This window comes from Pyricularia oryzae, chromosome 3 (genome assembly GCF_000002495.2).
Source record: "Pyricularia oryzae 70-15 chromosome 3, whole genome shotgun sequence".
Lineage (NCBI taxonomy): Eukaryota > Fungi > Ascomycota > Sordariomycetes > Magnaporthales > Pyriculariaceae > Pyricularia > Pyricularia oryzae.
In genome coordinates this window covers 4,806,626-4,826,453 of record NC_017849.1, presented here as the reverse complement: position 1 = coordinate 4,826,453, position 19,828 = coordinate 4,806,626, and the positions used below count along the sequence as shown (strand labels likewise).

The following is a 19,828-nucleotide window of genomic DNA, read 5'->3' as shown; positions in this document are numbered from 1 at the left end:
GCAACAAACGAGCCCATCAAGGCGGCCGCCCTGGATTTTGAGTCACTATCGCTGCGGCAGGTGCTTACATCCCGCACGCTGATGCTGAAAACATGTCCAAACCACGTACTATTAGCTAGTTCTAGTTCTATCTAGTAGAAACAAATTATTTAGCAGCCTCTTGCCGCCATACCGCGGCGACAAAGTCAATGTCGCAAAGGCTGTTGTTTGCTGTTAAATGCAGCCCAAGGCCCGCATGTCGTTGTCCCTGCGCCGTCGATCTATTTTTTTATTTTCCTCCATCGCGTCCAATCAACTCGTCACTGACAACAGTGGCCAGTCAAAACAAGAGCCAGCGACTCGATCAAATTATTCTGTCTACTGCCGTTGCAGACATCATCCACGGCCCCACCCAAACCCGCAGCCGCAGCACTTGTTGCCCCTCCACTACGACTAGTTTTGGTAACCGTAAAGAGCTACTATCACTACCACGCAAACGGACCAACACCCCTAGTTCTGCGCGTCACTTCTCGTCAAAGTCAAGCATGGCCACCGATGCCCAAGGGCCTGGCTCCCTCGGGAACAAGGCAGCCGCCTCAGATGGCATGCCAAATATGGTGATGCCATATGAACCTCAGGACCCCGCTGTCATCGCAGAGATGGTCCGCGTGCTCGATGAGCATACAAAGGGTGGCGCCAAGGGTCGTTTCCGTATCAAGAAGACCAAGTTTGCCGTTACTGGTTCTCCTTCCAAGGTCACTGTAGATTCCTGGAAGCTACAGGACTGGGACTACAAGAAACCTGGGCTGCCTACATATGCCCGTGGCCTCTTCACCACGCGCCTCCCAAATAATGTACCAGAAATTGCCGTCAGAGGTTATGACAAGTTCTTCAACGTCGGCGAGGTGCCGGAAACGAACTGGGAAAATATCATCAAGAACAGCAAGGGTCCTTACGAGCTCAGTCTGAAGGAAAACGGCTGCATCATTTTCATCTCAGGCCTTCACGATGACACCCTGTTGGTATGCTCAAAGCATTCCACTGGTGCACGCGGTGATATTGAAATCAGCCACGCCAACGCCGGTGAAAAGGCTCTCGACAAGCAGCTGGCCAAGATTGGCAAGACTAGGGCGGACCTTGCGCGGGAGCTGAGGGAGCGCAATGCCACCGCTATCGCCGAACTTTGCGACGACAGCTTTGAGGAGCACATCTTGGCTTATGGCCCCGATAAAGCCGGCTTGTATCTTCACGGCATCAACGTGAACCAGCCCTACTTCATGACATATCCAGGCCCCGCAGTCAACTCGTTTGCCGACGACTGGGGCTTCAAACAGACCGGGTTGCTCATAATGGACAACATTAAAGAGGTCAAAACGTTCTTAGAAGACGTAGCAGAAACTGGAGCCTACGGCGGCCGAGACGTCGAGGGCTTTGTTATCCGCTGCAAGCTGAAGGACCGGCCTAATACCGACCCTGGAACATACTCGGATTGGTTCTTCAAGTACAAGTTTGAAGAGCCTTATCTTATGTACAGGCAGTGGCGAGAGTGTACCAAGGCTCTCATTGCCGGCCACGCCCCCAAGATCAGGAAACACAAGAAAATCACAGAGGAGTACCTGTACTACGCAAAGACACGCCTGGCAGAGGACTCCAGCCTCGCAAAGGCCTATAACCAAAACCACGGCATCATTGCCCTTCGTGACGATTTTCTGAAATACAAGAACATGAAGGGTTCCGATGCTGCCAATCTCGATCGGGATGTCGCCACTAACGAGCCGGAGCCAGACAACTCGGTCGTTGGCAACGTGATCCTCGTTCCGATTGCCACCATTGGATGTGGAAAGACAACAATTGCCGTCGCCTTGAGGACCCTCTTCCCTGAAGCGTTCGGCCATTTCCAAAACGACAGCATAACACAGAAAAAGGGAAGGCCGGCTATATTTACCAGGAATGTGCTGGAACAACTAAAGACAAAGAGGGTTGTCATCGCGGACCGCAACAACGCATGGCGTCGTGAGAGGACACAAATCCTGGGCGACGTCAAGAATATGCTGCCCGCAGCGAAGCTGGTGGCGCTTCATTTCGACCACGACAACAGCATGGAAGTCCGCAAGCTGACATACGAGCGCGTTTTCCAGCGTGGCGACAACCACCAGAACATCAAGGTGCAGGAGCTCGGCAAAGCAAAGGTCATGGACATCATGAACGGCTTCCTGGATGGATTGGAGCCATACAGCGCCTTCAGCAAACCCGATGCAGACTTTTCTGCTGCCATCGGTCTAAACCCTCTCGCCGGCAGTCGGACGAATCTGGAGGTAGTGATTTCCAAATTACACCAGTTTTACCCAAACCTTCTCCCTCGCGTCCCCACGGGAGAGGAGATGGACAAAGCGATCGATACTGCACTCGCATATGATCCCAAGTTAGAGCAGCTGGCAGTTCTGCCCGCAGCTGCTAACAACAACAAGGGTGGTATTGAGTACATGTCAATTGATATCCCGTCGCAGGCCGTCCTGGCCGCCCTCGAGGATGCCTTCAAGGATGCCTCCCCCGAGGTAGGCCGCATGTATGGATACCTGAAGCAGCAGCGCCGGATCCAGCCGGCTTTCCATGTAACGCTGATGCATAAATCCGGAGCAAAGACCAGCCCAGAGAACCAAGAGCTTTGGACAAGGTATACTCAGACCTTGAAGGTGGCTCACGATGATGCCAAGTCAAAGGGCATCGTATTCAGGGCTGCGGAAACCCCCAGCCTGGGTGAATGCGACGTCCAACTTGAGCGCGTGGTCTTTGACGACAGGCTCATGGCGATTGTGGTGCGCATAATCGACAAAGACGACAAGTGGAAGTGTATAAACAGGGTTCCGCACATCACGATCGGTACTCTGGACAACACGGTGCCTCCCAAGGAGAGCAACGATATGCTGGCTCTTTGGATCGACGGACAGCAGGAGGCTCGCCGCGGTACAATCCGCGAGACTGGCATTGAGGGCCGTCCAATCGTCAAGGGCATAGTCAAGGCGGTCCTGTCAAAATTCTGATAGCCCCAGTACGGCAAGAGGACTCGTCATGGACCAAAGGATGACGGCCAAGGATTTGTGTGGTTTTCGTTTTGCGCTGACACATTACCTCGATTTCGTAGGTGGCGTTCTATAGGGGCAATAGCGCTTGAGTCTAGACGTGATTCAACCGGTCATTCGAGTTATGGATTCAGCTGCCCAGCATGTATTGGTTAGCAGCATCCCGCGGGTGAAATAAAAGCGCATGTTTTTTTTTCGGTATCTGGTCATGGGCGCGAAAACAAATAGTCTTCTTTCTACCTTGGAAGACCATTTAGATACACAGCAGATATCTGATCATCACACTTTTTATTCCACTCATTACAGTGCCTTTTTTGTCCCCCTTAAAAGAGGTTCCATGGGTATATCACATTTAAAATGGCCAAGGAAATTCTACTGCTTTGCGGGTAGGGAATCCAGTTTCAACGGCTTATGCTGTTAGTCACCTTGACAAATGCCTGCCACTGCCTCCAGGCCTCACCACTCTTGAGTGCCCAGCGCGCCCTCCTCACGCCCTCCTTCCATCGCTCGCCGCCGGGCCCACGCTCCTTGATGACTACCCCATCGTCGCCGTGGCCCATGTTGCTCTGGTCAGCCTCGCAGATGCCGCTGGCGACGAAGAGGGTGGCTGTGTTCATCAGGACGAACTCGAGGATGGGGTCGTCGTCGGGCAGCTCCCCTTGCAGGATCTTGGACAAGATCTCGGCGTTCTCGGCGGGCTCCTTGTTGCCCGACACGTTGGCGAGCGGGTGGGTGCTCAGGCCAAAGTCGGACGGGTTCACGTAAAAGTGCTCCGAGATGACGGCCTCGCCGTTGCCCTCGCCGTCGCGCCGCCGCCTCAGCCGCCACACGTTGGTGGGGCCTGCGCAGCTGACCTCGTCCAGCTCCTCGACGCCGCAGATCACCATGGCCTTGTCGACGCCGGCCATCCTCAGCGCGTCGAGGAAGACGGGGCCCAGCTCGGCGCGGGCGACTCCCAGCACGCGGGCCTCCAGGACGGGGCTGCCGACGCCAGAATCGATCGGGTTGGACAGCGGGCCGATCAGGTTGAAGAGCGTCCTCCACGGCAGCTGCTTGCGTATCGGGGCGACGTAGCGCATGCCGGTGTGGAAGACGGGGGCGAAGAGGAAGGCGTAGTTGGTTTCGGAGTAGACCTTTGATAGGGTGGTCGGGGCGACACTGTCCATGTTGGGTGGCATGGGCTTCATGTTTGCGAGCAGGTCGGCCGAGCCCGACTTTGAGGTGCTGGAGCGGTTGCCGTGCTTGGCCAGCATGAGCAGGGAGCTGGCGATGATGCTCGACGTGGTGCTGATGTTGAAGGTGTTGTGGGCGTCGCCTCCGGTGCCGACGATGTCGACCAATCCTCCCTGATAGTTGCCCTCGCCCAGGTTCCGGTCGAGAATGATGCGGTTGATCTCGGTCAGGTCGATCTTCTCGGCGGCGGAGCGCATGCGGGCGGCCGTTGCGGCCATGACGTCGGCGCGGCGGTCGAAGCCGGTAAAGTGCAGGCACATGAGCAGCGACGCGGCCTGGACCTCGGACACGCGGTCGGTGAAGAAGTGTGCTATCGCATCGGCGATGTCGTCGACGCTCACCTGGTTGATGTCCTCCTTGGGCACCGGCCAGAGCCGTGAGAGCAGCGGCTTGATGTCGACTTTGGGTAGCTCAGTGCCATTGCCGTTGGCGTTTGGGGCAACCATTGTTCTGGGCTTTTGTGGCAGGGCCGGGTGGGGGAATTGGAGGTGACTTGAGTAGGGAGTATTTTTTTTGTAAAGCTTCCCAACGGAACAGTGATAAAAACACCAAAGGTAGGGAGGGGTAAAAAACCCAAAAGATTCGCTCGAGGTTTGATCGAAAATAACTTTTAATTGAATGTACAAAATAAAATCAAAACCTGCTATGAAACCTCTCAAGTTGAATTCCAAAGCAACAGAGCTTTACACAAAATACAGAAGCAGGCGGCATGCTATAACTTGCTAGATCTCTTCATCGCCCATCTTCCCGTCCCGCATCCCTCCGCCGTAAATCCCAGTAGGTATGACTGATATCATACTTTGGGCGCGCGCCCTTCAATTAACGGCATATGCACATTTCAAGTGGACCCCCAATTTGTTTCTCAGCGGGGTTCGACAGTTGGCATGCAAGGCGTGGTACTGGCCAACCAAGAAGCTAGGCTGGAATTGGCTCGTGCACGGATGGAAAGGGGAGCTGAGCTCCATTCTCGGCCGACGCGGTTGCAACCAAAAATTTGGGATGCAGAGAAGAGGGTGGCTTTTATCGTGATTTTATTTCAGACGAAGACACAGATTCGAGGTGGAGGGCGCGGTCTATAGAGCACACGCACCCACACTTGCCCATGTGAGTAAATGTCACTGGCCATCACTTGGAATTGAAATCTTGATTGACAAGTATCTGACCGCTATTTTGTTCCCTACTACAGCATGCCTCCTCGAGTCCAGTGCCCAAGTATTGGGTCTGCCATCAGACAACAGTCGCGCCAAAGGATATCGCCCAGGCATCGACCAACATTACAGACTGTCACCCCCGTCCTCGTTGATTCATCAGTACTGGCGAGGAGGACCTATGCAACGGCTGCGCCATTGTCTAGATTAGGAGGCCTTCAGCTCCCGGCCGACTATGTCCCCCCGACCCAGCCCCCCAGCGCCCGACGGCCAGAGACACGAAAGTCGCAGCTGCTCCGAGCATACACGTCACTACTGAGGTCAACCCCTTTGACGCTCATTTTTCAGCACAGCAACCTTACCTCGCAAGAATGGTCCGCAGTCCGCCGAGAACTACGGGCCGCCTTGGCCAAGGTGCCGATCCCGGCGACCCCCGAGGGTGTACCGCCACCCGTCGATATCGTCAAGAACATCCAGCTACAGGTCATCAGGACACGCATTTTCGACCAGGCCTTCAAGGTGGTTGAGTTCTTCGACCCGGAGGCCGCAGCTGCCAAGACGCCTGGCATGAAGAAGTACAATCACGATCTGTCCAAGGCGGCATACGAGGCCACGTCCAAGATTGACCTCGACGCTGTCCCGGATTCATCCATGTACAAGCAGATTGCTCCGCTTCTGGTCGGACCTGTCGCCCTTGTGACCTTCCCCGCCGTGTCTCCGGACCACGTCGCCGCCGTCCTGCGCACGCTGGCCCCTAGCGCACCGGCCTTCCCGGCCCCTACGAGGAGGGCGTGCCCCAGCTACCACGAGCCGATCGCCCGCAGCGGCATACAGAAGCTTCTGCTGGTGGGCGGCCGCGTCGAGGACCGCGTGTTTGACCTCGACGGTGTCAAGTGGCTCGGTGGCATCCAGGGTGGCCGCGATGCTCTCCGTGCCCAGGTGGTGCACATGCTGCAGAGCGCCGGTCTTGGCCTCACCATGGCGCTTGAGGGTGCGTCCAAGAGCCTGTGGCTCACCATGGAGTCGAGGAGGACCCAGATGGAGGATGAAGCCAAGGGACCGGAAGAGGCTGCGGAGAAGAAGGAGGACGAGGCTCAGAGCTGATTGTATGATGTTTTGTATAGTATGTTGGTGGTAGATATCAGTAAGATACGATACCTGTAAAAAGATAGACACATGGTTTACTACTAAATGGTTTTTTTCTAGCAAATGCAGCGAGCCCATATTATCAGAGCATTTCCTGCCTAGGTAGGTATAGCGAAATGCTAGAATTGTATACTTGTATGATGGCTTTATTTCCCACCAGTTCAACTAGCTTATAGTGATCACATAGAGAGTTTCATGTGTTTTTTTGGACAGGCCGATGACGCCTGATGGATCAAGGTAATATTTTACTTTGCTTTGTTTTGTTTTATGTATATGCATAAAGTGCAGAAACTACAGCATCAGTCGATACTCGATAAGCATGGAGGCCTGAGCCAACGAAACCCCTGCAGAAGCTTCAGTGGATATGAGCGGGGACTCTGCAGCCCTTTATGGGCGGGCCAATATTGGCAGTCGCTACAAGCCAACCCGCGGCTAATAATCCAATGCGAACCCTGCTCGCCCATTGCGAATGACGACGCCCCAGTGCTATGAACTCCCCAGTGTTGTACCACCTCCCTCCATCAAGCCTTGCAATCCATCAATTCATCACCTGCACCAAGTTGATTGCTAAAACTAGTTCAAGGCTAGTTCTTCACACCTTTTTCGGCGTGCAAAGTCTAACTAGAACAAAATCCGGATCCATAGCAACCTACGAGTTAGTCGTGAAAGTTTGAGTTCGCCCAATCGAGACCGTTTCGTCTATTTCGAGAGCTTCAACAGCTTCCGATTCATTCATACTTTAAAGAATCGCGCGGGCAACTGTCATCTTCGCCGTCGAACCGTACTACTGGGGCGGCGCACCAACAATTAATCAAGCAACGCCAAACGCCTATCAAACTCACGCACGTCATCTTCACTTGAAAAGACCCCTCCAGCAGACCGACGTTCGATACGAGCGATACAGCTTTAATAATCAAACCCACAACTCACAGCCGCGATGGACTTCGCACCATACCAGTCCTCCCCTCCGGAGCATGCCCGATCGCCGATAGACTCGCCCCGCACATCCCTGGAGCGCAGGCCATGGTCGCCAGCGCGCGGCGGCAACTACTACAACAACAACAACGCCGCCGCCGCAAGCACGACCTCACCACCACCTCTGCAACACCCGCAGCCGCAGCGACAGTGGTCGGGCGGCATCCCGAGCCCGAGCTACTACCAACAGCAGGGTCTGGGGTCCGCCGCCGGAGGAGATGGCTACTTTGCCGGGCGGAGTGGCGGACCCTGGGGCGACAGGGACGGCACGCTGAGCGAGTTCGACACGAGCCTCGGCATCAGGCTCGACTACGAGGCATGCCTTGCGTACCTATTCTGCCCGCCCTTGGGGGCAATAGTGTTGCTCATCATGGAGCGGAAGAGCGATTATGTCAGGTAAGGACAAGACAGGATATAGGGGGCGCCTTTTTTTTTGCCTGGGCGTGATGGGAGAGTGATTGGAGGGAAGCCAAGGAAGATTTGGTTTTTATGAGACTCCGCCGCTGACCTTGGGATTCTTTCATTGGGATATAGGTTCCATGCGTGGCAGTCAAGCTTGCTTTTCACCGCCATTTTCGTCATTCACTTGATCTTTTCTTGGTCGAAGTTCCTCAGCTGGCTCTTCTTCATTGGAGATCTTGTTCTGATAGGATTCCTGACTTTGAAGGCGTATCGTGATGCCGACACCCTCGACAGGTATAGTTGTTCTCCTGCCTTCCTCGCCAAGTTTAGTTGTGTCATGGAAGCTGACAGCGTGTGACTTCAGGTACGAGGTTCCAATAGTCGGTCCTCTGGCAAGCAGGATCTTGGACGACGAGTAATTACGCTACTAGGCTGCCGTGTGCAAGTACTAGCTAGACCCAGTCTAGCTTTGCATGCGGCTTGTTTGTTCGGCTTTTTTGGGCTGTTATACCAGCCGAATCATGGATATTTTAGAATGTTGTGTATACCTGACCTGCCTTCTTTCTGACATATATAAGTCTTTGTTGCTGTATGTTCTCTGTTATTTTCTCTTTATCGTCTTTAATAAGGTCAACAATATTGCTCTTTCTAGAGTCACACCCGGTCTTGGTGGATTACGCGATGTTTACAATACTTGCGATGAACGTATGGAAGGCGGTTTGTCATGGTATAGGGTGCATAATCAGGGTGTACAGTATGTCACTTATGTTCACAGATTACCCTTCGAACCCAAAATTTTGCATCAGCTGAGGGCTGGGATCTGGCTTTCAACATGTGGACTTGTGCATAATGGCAAATAGCGCACCAGAAAAGACAAGCAAAACTCAACCTACGACGTTGACATTGGGACAGCATCTATCGGCCGGGTGCTGGCCTTTGTCAACCCCCAGCCTACTTTCTCACGTTTATCACACCGCCCCAAATGTCCGTTTGCTGCCGAAAACCGCTGCCTGGGTCTTGGGTGCGAACAAACAAACAACCCATAACCACATTCTCCCAAACTCCTCCCGCTCACTTGCCTCCCCGACAAACTCTTGACCAGGTTGCTGCAATAAACAACTCTTCAAAGTTATTTCCAGGACTTGCGAGCCTGGTGTGTTTGTTCTCTTGTCCACTACGAACGGTCCGGACAACAAAGTGCTGCCGCAGAATTGTTTGACAATCTGAATTGAAATTCGGGGAAATCTCACCTGACAGCAAACTGAATGAGCACATTCTCTCTTGTCTAATGCCAGTAACCGCTTTGTTCTGGGAATAGACCATCGCCTAGCTGATCCTATCAACATCTGTATGTCAGCCGTGGCCAGGTAGTCCATCGCAAGTGGTCCGTTAACAGCAGTGTGAAATCATCAATAGGCCTTTGAGATATATGGAGAATGGAGGCCGACTACAATAGCTTTGCCACTGACGCGCGGCGGCAGCAGGATGGACTGGTGAGTTCAGTGTTCCTTATCTCTGAAGCTTCTAGAGGTAAACCCCGGATTGCTGCTCTCGCGTGTGACGCATGTTGACCATTTGTGTAAATCCGTCATAGCTTGCTGTCACCGAAGTGCGTGCGAGACTCGCAGAGGACAGATGCCACCAGAGGCGGTGGAATCAAATAACCCGAGAAATCCCCATCGTTGACGCCATGGACATTGGCATACTGGGCTGGGGCCAACCGCCCGAACGGAGACCTCGGCCGCGCAGGCTATTCTCACCCCTGAGGGATCGATACGGAATCCGAAAAAGGCTGTATGGCATTCGTAAAGAGCCGGAGAAAGAGGGCCCGAGCATCTTCTCGAGGAGCCGCAGTCATCCTGTACAGGCAGAAAAGCCCGAGTACCCAGACGGACCGCCAATTGACGAGTACTTTCTGAGGAGCGGGCGGACGAGGTGGAACTCCTTTCCAGTCAACGATGAGCGGGTTCAAGAACTGCGTGCAAGCCGAGCGGAAAAGATCCGGCTGGCAATCTTGGAATCCGAGAGAGACGCTGAACAGGTGGCGACCGGCTTGTCCCGCCGCAACTAGTGGTTGTGGTGCGCATATCTCGGTGTCTCCATCGTGGCCGTCATCGTCTTCCTCTTGTTGCTCGTCAAAACCTTGTGCAGCGGGAGCTACGGCTCCTGCCTGCTGTCGGCGGCCCAACTGGGGCTGGTCGTTGTTGTGTACATTGTCGGCGCTGTCTTTGCGGGCAACCAGCTCAGCGTTGATGTTCTCTTGCTGATTGGAGGTATGATTGTTGCGGCGGCGGCAGGCCACGGCCTTGGGTTTGGCGGCTAGAATGGGAATGAGTGATGCTGGGCTGGCTGTAGACTCGTGGATCCTGCGTCTGCCAGCCGGGACTCACTGACATTCAGACCCTTTTTCGGACCACTTTTACAGACGGTAAATCTCCTCGGGGTAGTAGTCGTCTCTTTACATTCACTCCTCTCCATGGCATGTAGATCAAAGTCTCCGGTTGATCAAAAAATCGTCCAACATCCGTACCGGCAGGAATAGCAACTCGATTTCTGTATATGGCTCGATCAGACTGATCTTGCTTAGTTCTACTTGGGACTACTACATGATGTCAGTATCACATTGATGGCTCTACTATATTGGATCTCTACAAGCTGTTGTCACTTATCACGAACAGTCATATTCCCGGATAGATGATGTTAATGTAGCTGTGCAAAGATGATTAGGAAAATTTGCTGGACCGCGTTGATGGAGCCTCAGAGCAAGTCTGACAGAAGGAATGTTGATGTCATCCTGTGAAGGTCTCTAAAGATTAGATATGGGATGAAGCATTGACCAGAACTGCCTGCTTCAGTTCAAAATAAAATCAAAGGAAGCAAGTTGAATGTGCAGTGAGCTTTGACGTGAACGCCACGCCTCGATTCCCGGCTTGCCATGATTATAAGGAACAACCCGGTTCGCCAAAACGCGGTCAATGGACGAGATCGTGGCTTATGTAGGGACGTAATAAGCGCAGCTGCCAAGAGTATTCCGTCTTGCCACAATTTTTTTTTCAACGCCGGGCCACGTAGTAGACGTCTAGTGTTTGTGCGTTGAAGAAGGTTATCGTTCATTCTAGAGGAGGATGGATGTCGATAGTCTCATGTCTGTGTAATGTGTGTGCGTGCCTGGTGAGGAGGTTATCGGCAACCGGGAAGTCAATGTTGAGAATAGAAAGTTCGTTTTATATTATTTGGGGATTGCCGCTACCTCGTGCCAGATTTCGATGTTGGACCAAATTCTTTTTGTTTTTTGGCTTTTTTTTTTTACCAAGTGAAGTCATTAAGTAAATCAAGTGATAGTCCGTAACAAGGTGCCTCCGAGCTGCAAACAAGTGTCACACTTGTATTATCCAGATGCTTCTTTCCTCTTTGGGCATGCATTGGCTCATCCCATTGGCGGACAACGGGTCGGCGCTAGGGCCTGAAACAACACATTTACCGGGGGTACAGTAACAGGGAAATGTGCACTAATCAACAGCTAACACCCAACCAGTGAGTGACCTGTTCCTGAAATTTTTCATGAGGTATGACGTCGAAGCCGCTCGTTTGCAGGGGTCGATTTGTTTGCTTGACAACCCCAGATCGCAATACCATGGACGGCAAAGCAAGCTTCCTTCCCATGCACGGTTTTGTCCTTTTAAAGACGGCCAACCGCGCCAAACAAGCTCAATGGCCCAGATCTTTTCTCCACACTGAGAGCTTGTTAGGGACTCAGTAGTGGTTTAATCCCCTCTCCGGCCAACCTTCCCCACGGCTAGCAACTCCCACTGCCCACCCAAAGCAATTTTTTGTTCATTTTCAGGAAGTCCCTTTCTTCTCCCGCAGGCATACAATATGCGCACTCATTATTTGGCTCTTGTGCTGGCCGAGCTGGCATGCCGGGTCCACGGCACTCCAGTAGAGCCGGTGGTTCGAGAAGATGTTGCTGCACCGCACGCCCCCGAGATCACGCCCGCGCCCGCGCTGAAGCAGCCCCCAACACGAACACTTGAGATTCAGAGGAGAGCCGACATCTGGGGTGCTTTCGAATCTGGGGTCAACTCGATCTTCTCCGGGCTCGGATCAAGCATCCCATCCTATGTCGCCTCGGGAGTTCCCAACTTCTTCCAAGACTTTCCCACGGGTGACAAAGTCCAGAGCTCACTGGGCATCGACGACAATCAGATTCGGGCGCTGCCGACCCAGGTCCTCAACGTCCCGCCGTATGGCAACTGGAGCAACAATGCTTGGAACATTAGGTTCAGGGGTAATGTAAGTTGTATTGAGGGCGATTTATGGCTATTTGCCTATACATGGCAACCATTTGGTCACTAACCAATATCCCATACAGGTGTACAAGCAGCCCAACACGAGCCGGGAGAAGCTGGACGACCTCGCCAACATCTTCCTCATCGGCGTCGACATCAAGGATCTGCAACCGAGCGAGCAAGATCAAGCCCGCAACCTGACTTCCTCTATCTTTATTCTGCAGCAAAGCCACCAGAATGTTTCTATGGAGATCAAGCCAGCACCCTCTGTCGGCTCCGGCGGTGGCGCAACCAACACCAACGGAGGCGCTCAGAATATCAACCTGCCAACTCTTACCACCAGCCAGGGTGATTTTGACGAGTTCGTCCCTATTCAGCTCAATGGCCTGACCCCAGGCGACAGGACTCAAAGCATCCAGCGCCTGGACCTGTTCACCAATGGCTCCCAGCTTGGCAATGCAACCGCATACCTGGTGCCGCCAGAGGGCTACACTGTCATCTCTGACATTGATGACATCCTGAGGGTGACCAAGATCTACGTACCCAAGGAGGGTTTACTCAACTCCTTCGCCCGTCCATTCACCCCTTGGGAGAACATGCCGGACATTTACGCCAACTGGGCCCGCGAGAACAGGGACATGCACTTCCACTACCTGACCACCACACCCGAGCAAGCCACCCGGATCTACATGGACTACATCTACAAGACTTACCCAGCAGGCAGCTTCGACACGCGTCCGCTCAACTTTTCCGACGTGGCCGCGACCCTCTCCATCCGGAAATACCTCCTCGACCGCGTGTTCCAGACCTTCCCCAAGCGCAAGTTTGTCCTGGTTGGTGACATTTCCAACTCGGACATCATGAAGGACTACCCCAGAATGGCCAAAGAGTATCCCGGACAGGTGAGCTGCATCCTTCTGAGGAACACCAGCGCCACCGACGACCAGATGCTGTTCCCCTACAACACCAAGGAGTTCAAAGATGTCGACCAGAAGAACTACATGTTCTTCAGGACCACGGAGGATCTGGCCGGGATCGACGTCGGCAAGGGTGGTTGCTACAATAACTCGGTGCCGCAAAATGTTACATTCGACTTCCAGGCTGAACGCCTGAAGAGGGGTGCTGCGGGTCGGTTAGGATTCAGCACTGGTGTCACCATTTTGGTTTCTGCCATGGCTGCGGCCCTGCTCGCTGTCTAATGAGGTTCTTCTCGGGCTCTTTACTTACTGTTACTGCCTTGTTTGATTATTCTTGGATCATGTATTTGTTTGCCTTTTACCTTTATGTCCAAGTATGCTTTTTTAGTCATACCATTAATGATAGCAAGGCGTTGGTTTGCGAGTATTCCCTGCGAGACAATCTTAGTAGAGCACGTGCCGCTAAAACGTCTTTTGCATCGTTAAACATGATTTAGTCTTATTTGCGGAGATCATGAGATTTCCCTGGTGCAACAGCTATTAGGTGACTAAACCTCCACCCCCTCTTTACACTACCTATGGAACTTCAGATCACGATGTATTGTATCATTCTCTCTGTCAACATGCTTGCTTCTGGACTGATCCATGAGTGTCTAGACCTAGTCCAAGAACTGCTACATAGTATGCAGGTTAATGTCTAGCGTTACGGGCTGTTAGACCAAGGCTTATGTCGCCAAGCATGTGCAAGAGAAAAAAAGCCCCAGGTTCAATTTAAAAGCAAGAAAAATTCAATTGAGTACCTAAAATCTGAGAAAGCTCATCGCAATCATTATCTTTTTTTGATGGATAAAAACTGATTCCTTGCTGGCGCCATTCCATTCCCTGATCATTCCGTAAATTAAGTCATACAATGTGTTTTCTTGTGTGCTGAACCCAGTAATGCTCAAGTGATTAACTCGCCATATGCAATGGGTATCTGTCATGCACAAAATTTCTGTATCTTTTGCGAAGAAGGCCTGTCGCTGTTACCGAAAAGAAGTTGCAGCATTTACAACTCCTCCTTTGCCTTGGCGTTGGCATCATCTGCAGCCTTCTTGGCAGCGTCGGCACCCATGTTGAGCTGTCCCTTAATCCACTCAACACCGCCCTTGAAGCCCTCGGTCAACTTGGCAAACATGGTACCGGCAGGAGTGGTGGTGCCGTACTGGAAGTACATCCACTGCTTGCGAGCCCAAGCGCGGAGCTCCTCAGTCTTGGAGCCCTGGGGGACAGGCTATTGTTTGAATGGGTTAGAATCATGACTGAGTATAAGGTCTCAATTTAGGGTTCACGGTTGTTACTTACAACACCATAGCTGTCGAGGTATGCCTTGAGCTCACTGTCAGTCCAGGTCTCAAAGGTGGTGTCCTTGGCCGCCTGTGTAGCTTGGGCCAAGTAGCTGGTCGCCGAGGCATACGTATCACCACCAGCCTTGGAGGCACTGCCGTAGGCAGACTGTGCAGCCTTGACAAGGTCGGCGCGCGTAGCGTCAGTCTTGGCAGCTGCCTTCTTGGCGGCAGCGTCACCGTTGGCCATCAGGTAGTTCTTCAGGTTCTCAATCGAGTAGTCCTCAAAGTTCCACGAGCTCCACTGCGTCGCAGCCTTGTGCGAGTGCTTGCGGACCAGAGCGCGGAGCTCATCGACCTTGGAGGTCTGGGGGACGGGAACACCACGAGCATCAAGGTAAGCCTTGAGACGGCTTTCAGACCACGTGTTGACGGACTTGTCGAACGCCTCCTGGGCGGCGAGCGAGGCGCTATCTGTGGCGCTGGCATAGGTGTTGCCGGCCTTGGAGGTTGCGGCACCGTAGGCGGAAGCGGCAGAGCCAGAAATGTTGTCACCAAGAATATCAGCGCGGTGCTTGCGAACCAGGGAACGAAGCTCGTTGACCTTGGTGCCTTGGGGAACTGTGTAGTTCGAGTTTTGTTAGCTTACCACCTAGCCAGAACCATATCTCATATACTGTAACTTACCAGGAATACCGTTGCGGTCGGCGAAGTCCTTAAGGTCAGACTCGCTCCAGGCATCGATAAGCTTGTCAGTCACAGTGGCATATGCGTCCTGAGCGCTCTTGGACGCGCTGGCAGAATCGGCCTGAAGCTTCAAGTAGGCGAGACGAGAGTTGCGGCGGACCGAGGCAATGAGCTTGTCACGGCTAGACGGCTGGGGTGCCGGGAAGCCGTGGGTGTCAAGCCACTCCTTGAGGTCAGACTCGGACCAGGTCTCGTACAGCCAGTTGCCAGGGTAAGCAACGGCCTCTCCAAACTTCTGGGCAACGGTGTCATAGCTCTCACGAGCTTTGGTCAGGATTGTGTCACGCTGGCGGGGTTGGGGAACGGGAATATTGTTGTGGTCGCAGAACGACTTCAGCTGGCTCTCAGTCCAGGTGTCGAGAATCCAGTCCTTGACGCTCGAGTAGCTCTGTTGAGCCTTGTCCTCTGTCTCGTACCATGACTTCTGCACCTGCGAGACCAAGCTGTCCCTGCTAGCCTGTGCAGAATCCTTTGTCTCGACACCTTTGAGCTTGAGGTAATCGGCGAGTTGCTGGTTATCCCATTTCGAATAAGGCTGCACAACGTACGAATCCCAGTTCTGTTGGACCAGCTTCTCCAAGTCACGACGGTCGGCAGGAGTTGGGTATGGGACGTCGTGGTCCGAGAGCCAACGCTCAAGCTCAGTCTCGTGCCATTTGTTGTATGCTTCATGTAGAAAAAGATGTTAGGAAGTGTATTTTGAAGGTTTGAGGCGAAGACTGTATTTGACCTGAAGGTGAAACTTACCAGCTTTGGTAAACCAGTTGCTGCCCACAGCTCCGGCCACGAGGGCCAGATTCACGAGAGTGGTGAGAACTCTCATTATGAAAGCAGAAAGATTACGATCACGACTGACGTGGTATTGAGGCCCAGAATGCTGAGGATCTGATGATGTATCAGCAGGTGTGTCTTGAGTAAATGCACGCCGGGATGGGTGGAATTAACGGGTGTATTCTGATTTGTGTTGATGGGAAGAGAAGAAAAAAAAAGAGAAATTGAAGGGATTGGAGGGAGGGAGATGTCTTAGAGGGAATCGGTACACAGACAGGCAGTTATTGGCTAGGGCAGTAGGAAAGGGCAGCTGCGTTGGATCAATGAGGTCACCTTTTCGTCGCTGTTTGCCTACTTGCTACGTCGTTGATCCAAGCAGGGGACCGAACCACAGCTCCAGCCAAAAAATTATCAAAGGCAGAAACGAAAAAAAAGGGACCTACCTTTAGCCAAGCAAGCTGGGGCCAAACGATGACAGCTCACTAACCAAACTGAGACATTCACAATGCCAACCGACAGCTCCTGGTAGTACCATCAGGCAAGCACATGCATCCATCGAGATGGCTTATGACGTAGACGAAGCTCACAGATTCCAGTGATTGGATCATGAAGCTCCTGTAGAGCTTCTGACCCGCATATTCTGGACTGGTGTTCCCCAGGTATACCTACTGGCATTTTGGGCCTGTAATGCCTGTGAATTATTTGCCTGTTTGCCTGTGCACTTTGGGGCCACAGAGCTCAGTACAAGTTGGGACGGCAAAAGATCATCACGTAGAGAAGAAAGGGTTGTTCGTGATGACGTCAATCTGTTTGCGCAACCTGACTGCACTGTATGAACCAACTGTGCTTAGTCAAAATTCTTCGAACTGGGGCGATTGGCGGGGCATTCTCTCTTTAGGTTTAGCTAGTATTAATTAATTGATCAGACGCGACGCGTCTCTCGGTGACCAGTAAAATCCTCCCCCATCTCAACAAGCCTCCCCCGTCAACAGAATTTCGTTACCGCAGCCTCATCATGCCAGCCCAACGCTGATTTTAATATTGCTTTTAAATTATCCAGCAAGTGTGATTGCCCAGCTCTGTGCTACGGAGTACCGTTGACCGCCGAGACACCTTTGTCAACCGTCGTGCGCTATGGCGCGACTTTTTCGCGCTAAATGTGCCATTCTAGACTTCATCACAGCCGGGTCTCCCGCCATGCCAGAGGCCAGGGCAGCCTCGGGGATCTCTAAATATCAATTGTTATGGGGGTGGGTGCCGGCCGACTCGTTGGAAACCCACACAGAGGCCTTAGACCAGACTATCCTTCTGCTGCCCCTTGCGGCACTTTTGGTGAAAATCATTGGCTTGATGATAACGCACATAGGCCGGCCATCGAGACTTTGATCACCACGCTCTAGACCGACCAGTGGACTCAGGTCCCAGCGACGACTATTCGCTTTGAATGGTTGCCCCCCAATCTCCCCATCGCTGCAGACGTATACCGGCACTTCCCGCGTCGACAGTCTGAGACAAAACTGGGCAAAATTCAAGATAAGCACAGAAAGCTCGTCAAGCATGGCTAGCGATGGCGGTCTCAGCAATAGTTGATTATCTTTGACAAATATCTTGGCCACATCTCCTGCCATTGCCTCGCTCAGGGTAAACCGCGACTGGATGATCCCGGCAGTGGTGGCTTGCCATTGTAGCGCAGCAGTTTCTAGGGAAGACATCAAGTCAGTGGGACTCCATGGAATGGACGTTCAGCAGCAAATGTCTTACCGGATTCACACTTGGTCAAAAAGCTGTTTAAGGCTGTATACTCTGCCTGCAATGGGGCAGACTCTCCATCAGTCTCCCCTTCTCTATGATTCATCTTGAGAAGGAAAAACCGATCTTGCAAGAAGTGCTTGCAAAGGAAGTTGGCCAGCGCAGCTTGAAGTAGGATGACCTGTGCCTTAGGGGTATGCTTCGTGAAGCGTATATTGTACGGTAAGCCCCCATGGCTCCAAAGGATTCCGTCTTTATAAAAACGGCCATAAAGATCTCGGACAGCCTTGGTGTTTGTCGTCATCTTGTAGATTTTGTAATCCATGCACCAGTCATCGAGTTCAGTTCCCAAAAGCTCGCCGAACTTGCTCCGTATCTCGCCGTCTGGGAGCTCACACGATACATCAGCAGCTACGGACGCGAAATCAGCTGTGCGTCTCTCGTCAATGAGCTGCTTCTGCTCGGCTATGACATCTTGAAGCTCGACGACTTGGGCTTTCTGCTGTGTGAGATTCTCCTCGAGTTGCTGCTTTTGTGCTTTTGTGTGAGTCACGTCGGTCTCGGCATTGTCAAGATCCTGCGCGAGCTGATCAATCTTCTCCATGTGCATCGCAATGCGTTGTTCTTGATGCCTAACCTGGGCTTGAAAGTCCTCAAGCTGGGCTGACAAGTGCCGTGCCTGACCTCGGAAGTTGGCGATGGTCTTTTCCTGGTCGGCGATATTTGCATCTCGAATCGCCAGTTGGTCTTTGGCCTGGCCGAGGTTGTTTTCCAGTACTCCAATCTGCGAAACCAAATAGTCGATGTTTTGCTGCTGGCTGAGCTCAGCCAATCTCTGGTCGTCGGTGTGCTTGGTCTCCAAACCCATCACCCTGTCCTCCAATTCAATGTTTCTCTGCCTCTGCTTTTGAAGGATTTCATCTTGCTGCGCAACAGTATTACGATTCTCCTCGCATTCGATATTCAAATTAACAATCTGATGTTCTAGTTCGGTCTTGTCGTTAGTCAACTTTCGTATGCCGCTTTCGAGGTCCGCGACCAGTTTTCTGCTGGCATGCAAGGCAGTTTGGCGCCTGTTCAACTCGGTCTCTAGGCCCTCTTTCTCCCTGCGCTCATGGTTGAATCGTTGCCGCCACTGATGGAATTTTTTGCCGTCTCGCAGGATCTGATCCTTCATCCGTTTGAAAGCAAGCTCGGATCGATAGCGAACATCGTGTTGATAGTGTGGGATTTTCTGTCCTTCTGAGATGCGGCTGTTGATACTGGGCCGTGACGAACCAACATGATTCCTTCTCTCGTCCCTGAGCACTGTGATGACTTGGCTCTCAGACACCAAGGGAGATGATGGCTCTTTTGTGAATGAGGCGCCACCTTGATTGATAGTTGAAGGCGGAGTACGGAGATCAGCATCCATTTGTTCGTATGCCGTCTTGTATGAGGCAAGTGACCCTGTACTGGTTTTGCGTTTTCCGAGACTCATTTCTTGTTGCAATGACATGGGCTCTGCAGTTAGATAGATACCCACGGTTGTCGAAGTTGTGGCGGGCAGTTGTGAAGAGACGAAGAAAAAAGATGGAAAAAAAGTTCAAGGTGCGATGAGAGCCTAGGGTAGGACTTATGATGGTGGGTGGTTCCAGAATCTACTCCAAATCGCGGATGGTAAAGCATAGACTCCGTGAGTTCGGATTTGGCAATTGTAAACCATAGGCGTGTGGTTTCTGGGTTACTTTCTAGTGAGTTCTTCAAACCATTCATTGTCAGGCTTTCTCTCTAGAGGCCTAGGTCAAGTTCATTTTTGCTTGTGTTCACAGACCCCCAACACCAAGAATACACGACAACAAACCTATACAGATACTGTAGCCTCCAGTATCATTCTGCCTTTGACCGAGCAGCCCTCGTGCATCAACCCCTCCCGTCGTTGACCAACGATTTACCTACTACTACACTTGATACAGGCCTTGTTCAACTTTCAAAGTCTAATGCTTCAAAAGCGCAAAAAGGTTGTCGTCAAACAGTTCGTGCCGTTCCGTCACACAAAGTAAATCTTTTGTCTTTGCCAGAGACGTC

General features: G+C 52.4%; 8 protein-coding genes across 8 annotated transcripts; 5 read left to right on the top strand and 3 right to left on the bottom strand.

Moving 5' to 3' along the window:
• The first annotated feature begins 6 nt into the window (after nucleotides 1-6).
• MGG_05169 (tRNA ligase) lies at nucleotides 7-3,367 on the top strand. The gene has a single exon (XM_003712658.1). It carries the CDS (start codon nucleotides 189-191, stop codon nucleotides 3,018-3,020), a length of 2,832 nt encoding a protein of 943 aa, XP_003712706.1. The 5' UTR covers nucleotides 7-188; the 3' UTR covers nucleotides 3,021-3,367.
• MGG_05168 (anthranilate phosphoribosyltransferase) lies at nucleotides 3,225-5,064 on the bottom strand. Its single transcript, XM_003712657.1, has one exon. It carries the CDS (start codon nucleotides 4,736-4,738, stop codon nucleotides 3,461-3,463), a length of 1,278 nt encoding a protein of 425 aa, XP_003712705.1. The 5' UTR covers nucleotides 4,739-5,064; the 3' UTR covers nucleotides 3,225-3,460.
• A 175-nt stretch (nucleotides 5,065-5,239) lies between these two features.
• On the top strand, nucleotides 5,240-6,772 carry MGG_05167 (uncharacterized protein). The gene is made up of 2 exons (XM_003712656.1): nucleotides 5,240-5,396; nucleotides 5,479-6,772. The coding sequence occupies exon 2, from the start codon at nucleotides 5,480-5,482 to the stop codon at nucleotides 6,542-6,544; it is 1,065 nt and encodes a 354-aa protein (XP_003712704.1). The 5' UTR covers nucleotides 5,240-5,396; nucleotide 5,479; the 3' UTR covers nucleotides 6,545-6,772.
• A 259-nt stretch (nucleotides 6,773-7,031) lies between these two features.
• Nucleotides 7,032-8,841, top strand: MGG_15136 (uncharacterized protein). Its single transcript, XM_003712655.1, has 3 exons — nucleotides 7,032-7,957; nucleotides 8,096-8,257; nucleotides 8,328-8,841. Exons 1-3 carry the CDS (start codon nucleotides 7,524-7,526, stop codon nucleotides 8,380-8,382), a joined length of 651 nt encoding a protein of 216 aa, XP_003712703.1. The 5' UTR covers nucleotides 7,032-7,523; the 3' UTR covers nucleotides 8,383-8,841.
• Nucleotides 8,842-9,199: 358 nt separating this feature from the next.
• MGG_15135 (uncharacterized protein) lies at nucleotides 9,200-10,316 on the top strand. The gene is made up of 4 exons (XM_003712654.1): nucleotides 9,200-9,311; nucleotides 9,380-9,456; nucleotides 9,558-9,929; nucleotides 10,035-10,316. The coding sequence occupies exons 2-4, from the start codon at nucleotides 9,400-9,402 to the stop codon at nucleotides 10,284-10,286; spliced, it is 681 nt and encodes a 226-aa protein (XP_003712702.1). The 5' UTR covers nucleotides 9,200-9,311; nucleotides 9,380-9,399; the 3' UTR covers nucleotides 10,287-10,316.
• A 1,288-nt stretch (nucleotides 10,317-11,604) lies between these two features.
• On the top strand, nucleotides 11,605-13,759 carry MGG_05165 (uncharacterized protein). Its single transcript, XM_003712653.1, has 2 exons — nucleotides 11,605-12,256; nucleotides 12,336-13,759. Exons 1-2 carry the CDS (start codon nucleotides 11,840-11,842, stop codon nucleotides 13,449-13,451), a joined length of 1,533 nt encoding a protein of 510 aa, XP_003712701.1. The 5' UTR covers nucleotides 11,605-11,839; the 3' UTR covers nucleotides 13,452-13,759.
• On the bottom strand, nucleotides 13,748-16,431 carry MGG_05164 (uncharacterized protein). The gene is made up of 4 exons (XM_003712652.1): nucleotides 15,989-16,431; nucleotides 15,182-15,907; nucleotides 14,514-15,115; nucleotides 13,748-14,442 (listed from the first exon to the last, which is right to left on the bottom strand). Exons 1-4 carry the CDS (start codon nucleotides 16,062-16,064, stop codon nucleotides 14,218-14,220), a joined length of 1,629 nt encoding a protein of 542 aa, XP_003712700.1. The 5' UTR covers nucleotides 16,065-16,431; the 3' UTR covers nucleotides 13,748-14,217.
• Nucleotides 16,432-16,879: 448 nt separating this feature from the next.
• On the bottom strand, nucleotides 16,880-19,241 carry MGG_12927 (uncharacterized protein; the record flags this gene model as incomplete). Its single annotated transcript, XM_003712651.1, has 2 exons — nucleotides 16,880-17,711; nucleotides 17,774-19,241. The coding sequence occupies 2 exons, from the start codon at nucleotides 19,239-19,241 to the stop codon at nucleotides 17,248-17,250; spliced, it is 1,932 nt and encodes a 643-aa protein (XP_003712699.1). The 3' UTR covers nucleotides 16,880-17,247.
• Nucleotides 19,242-19,828: the final 587 nt, after the last annotated feature.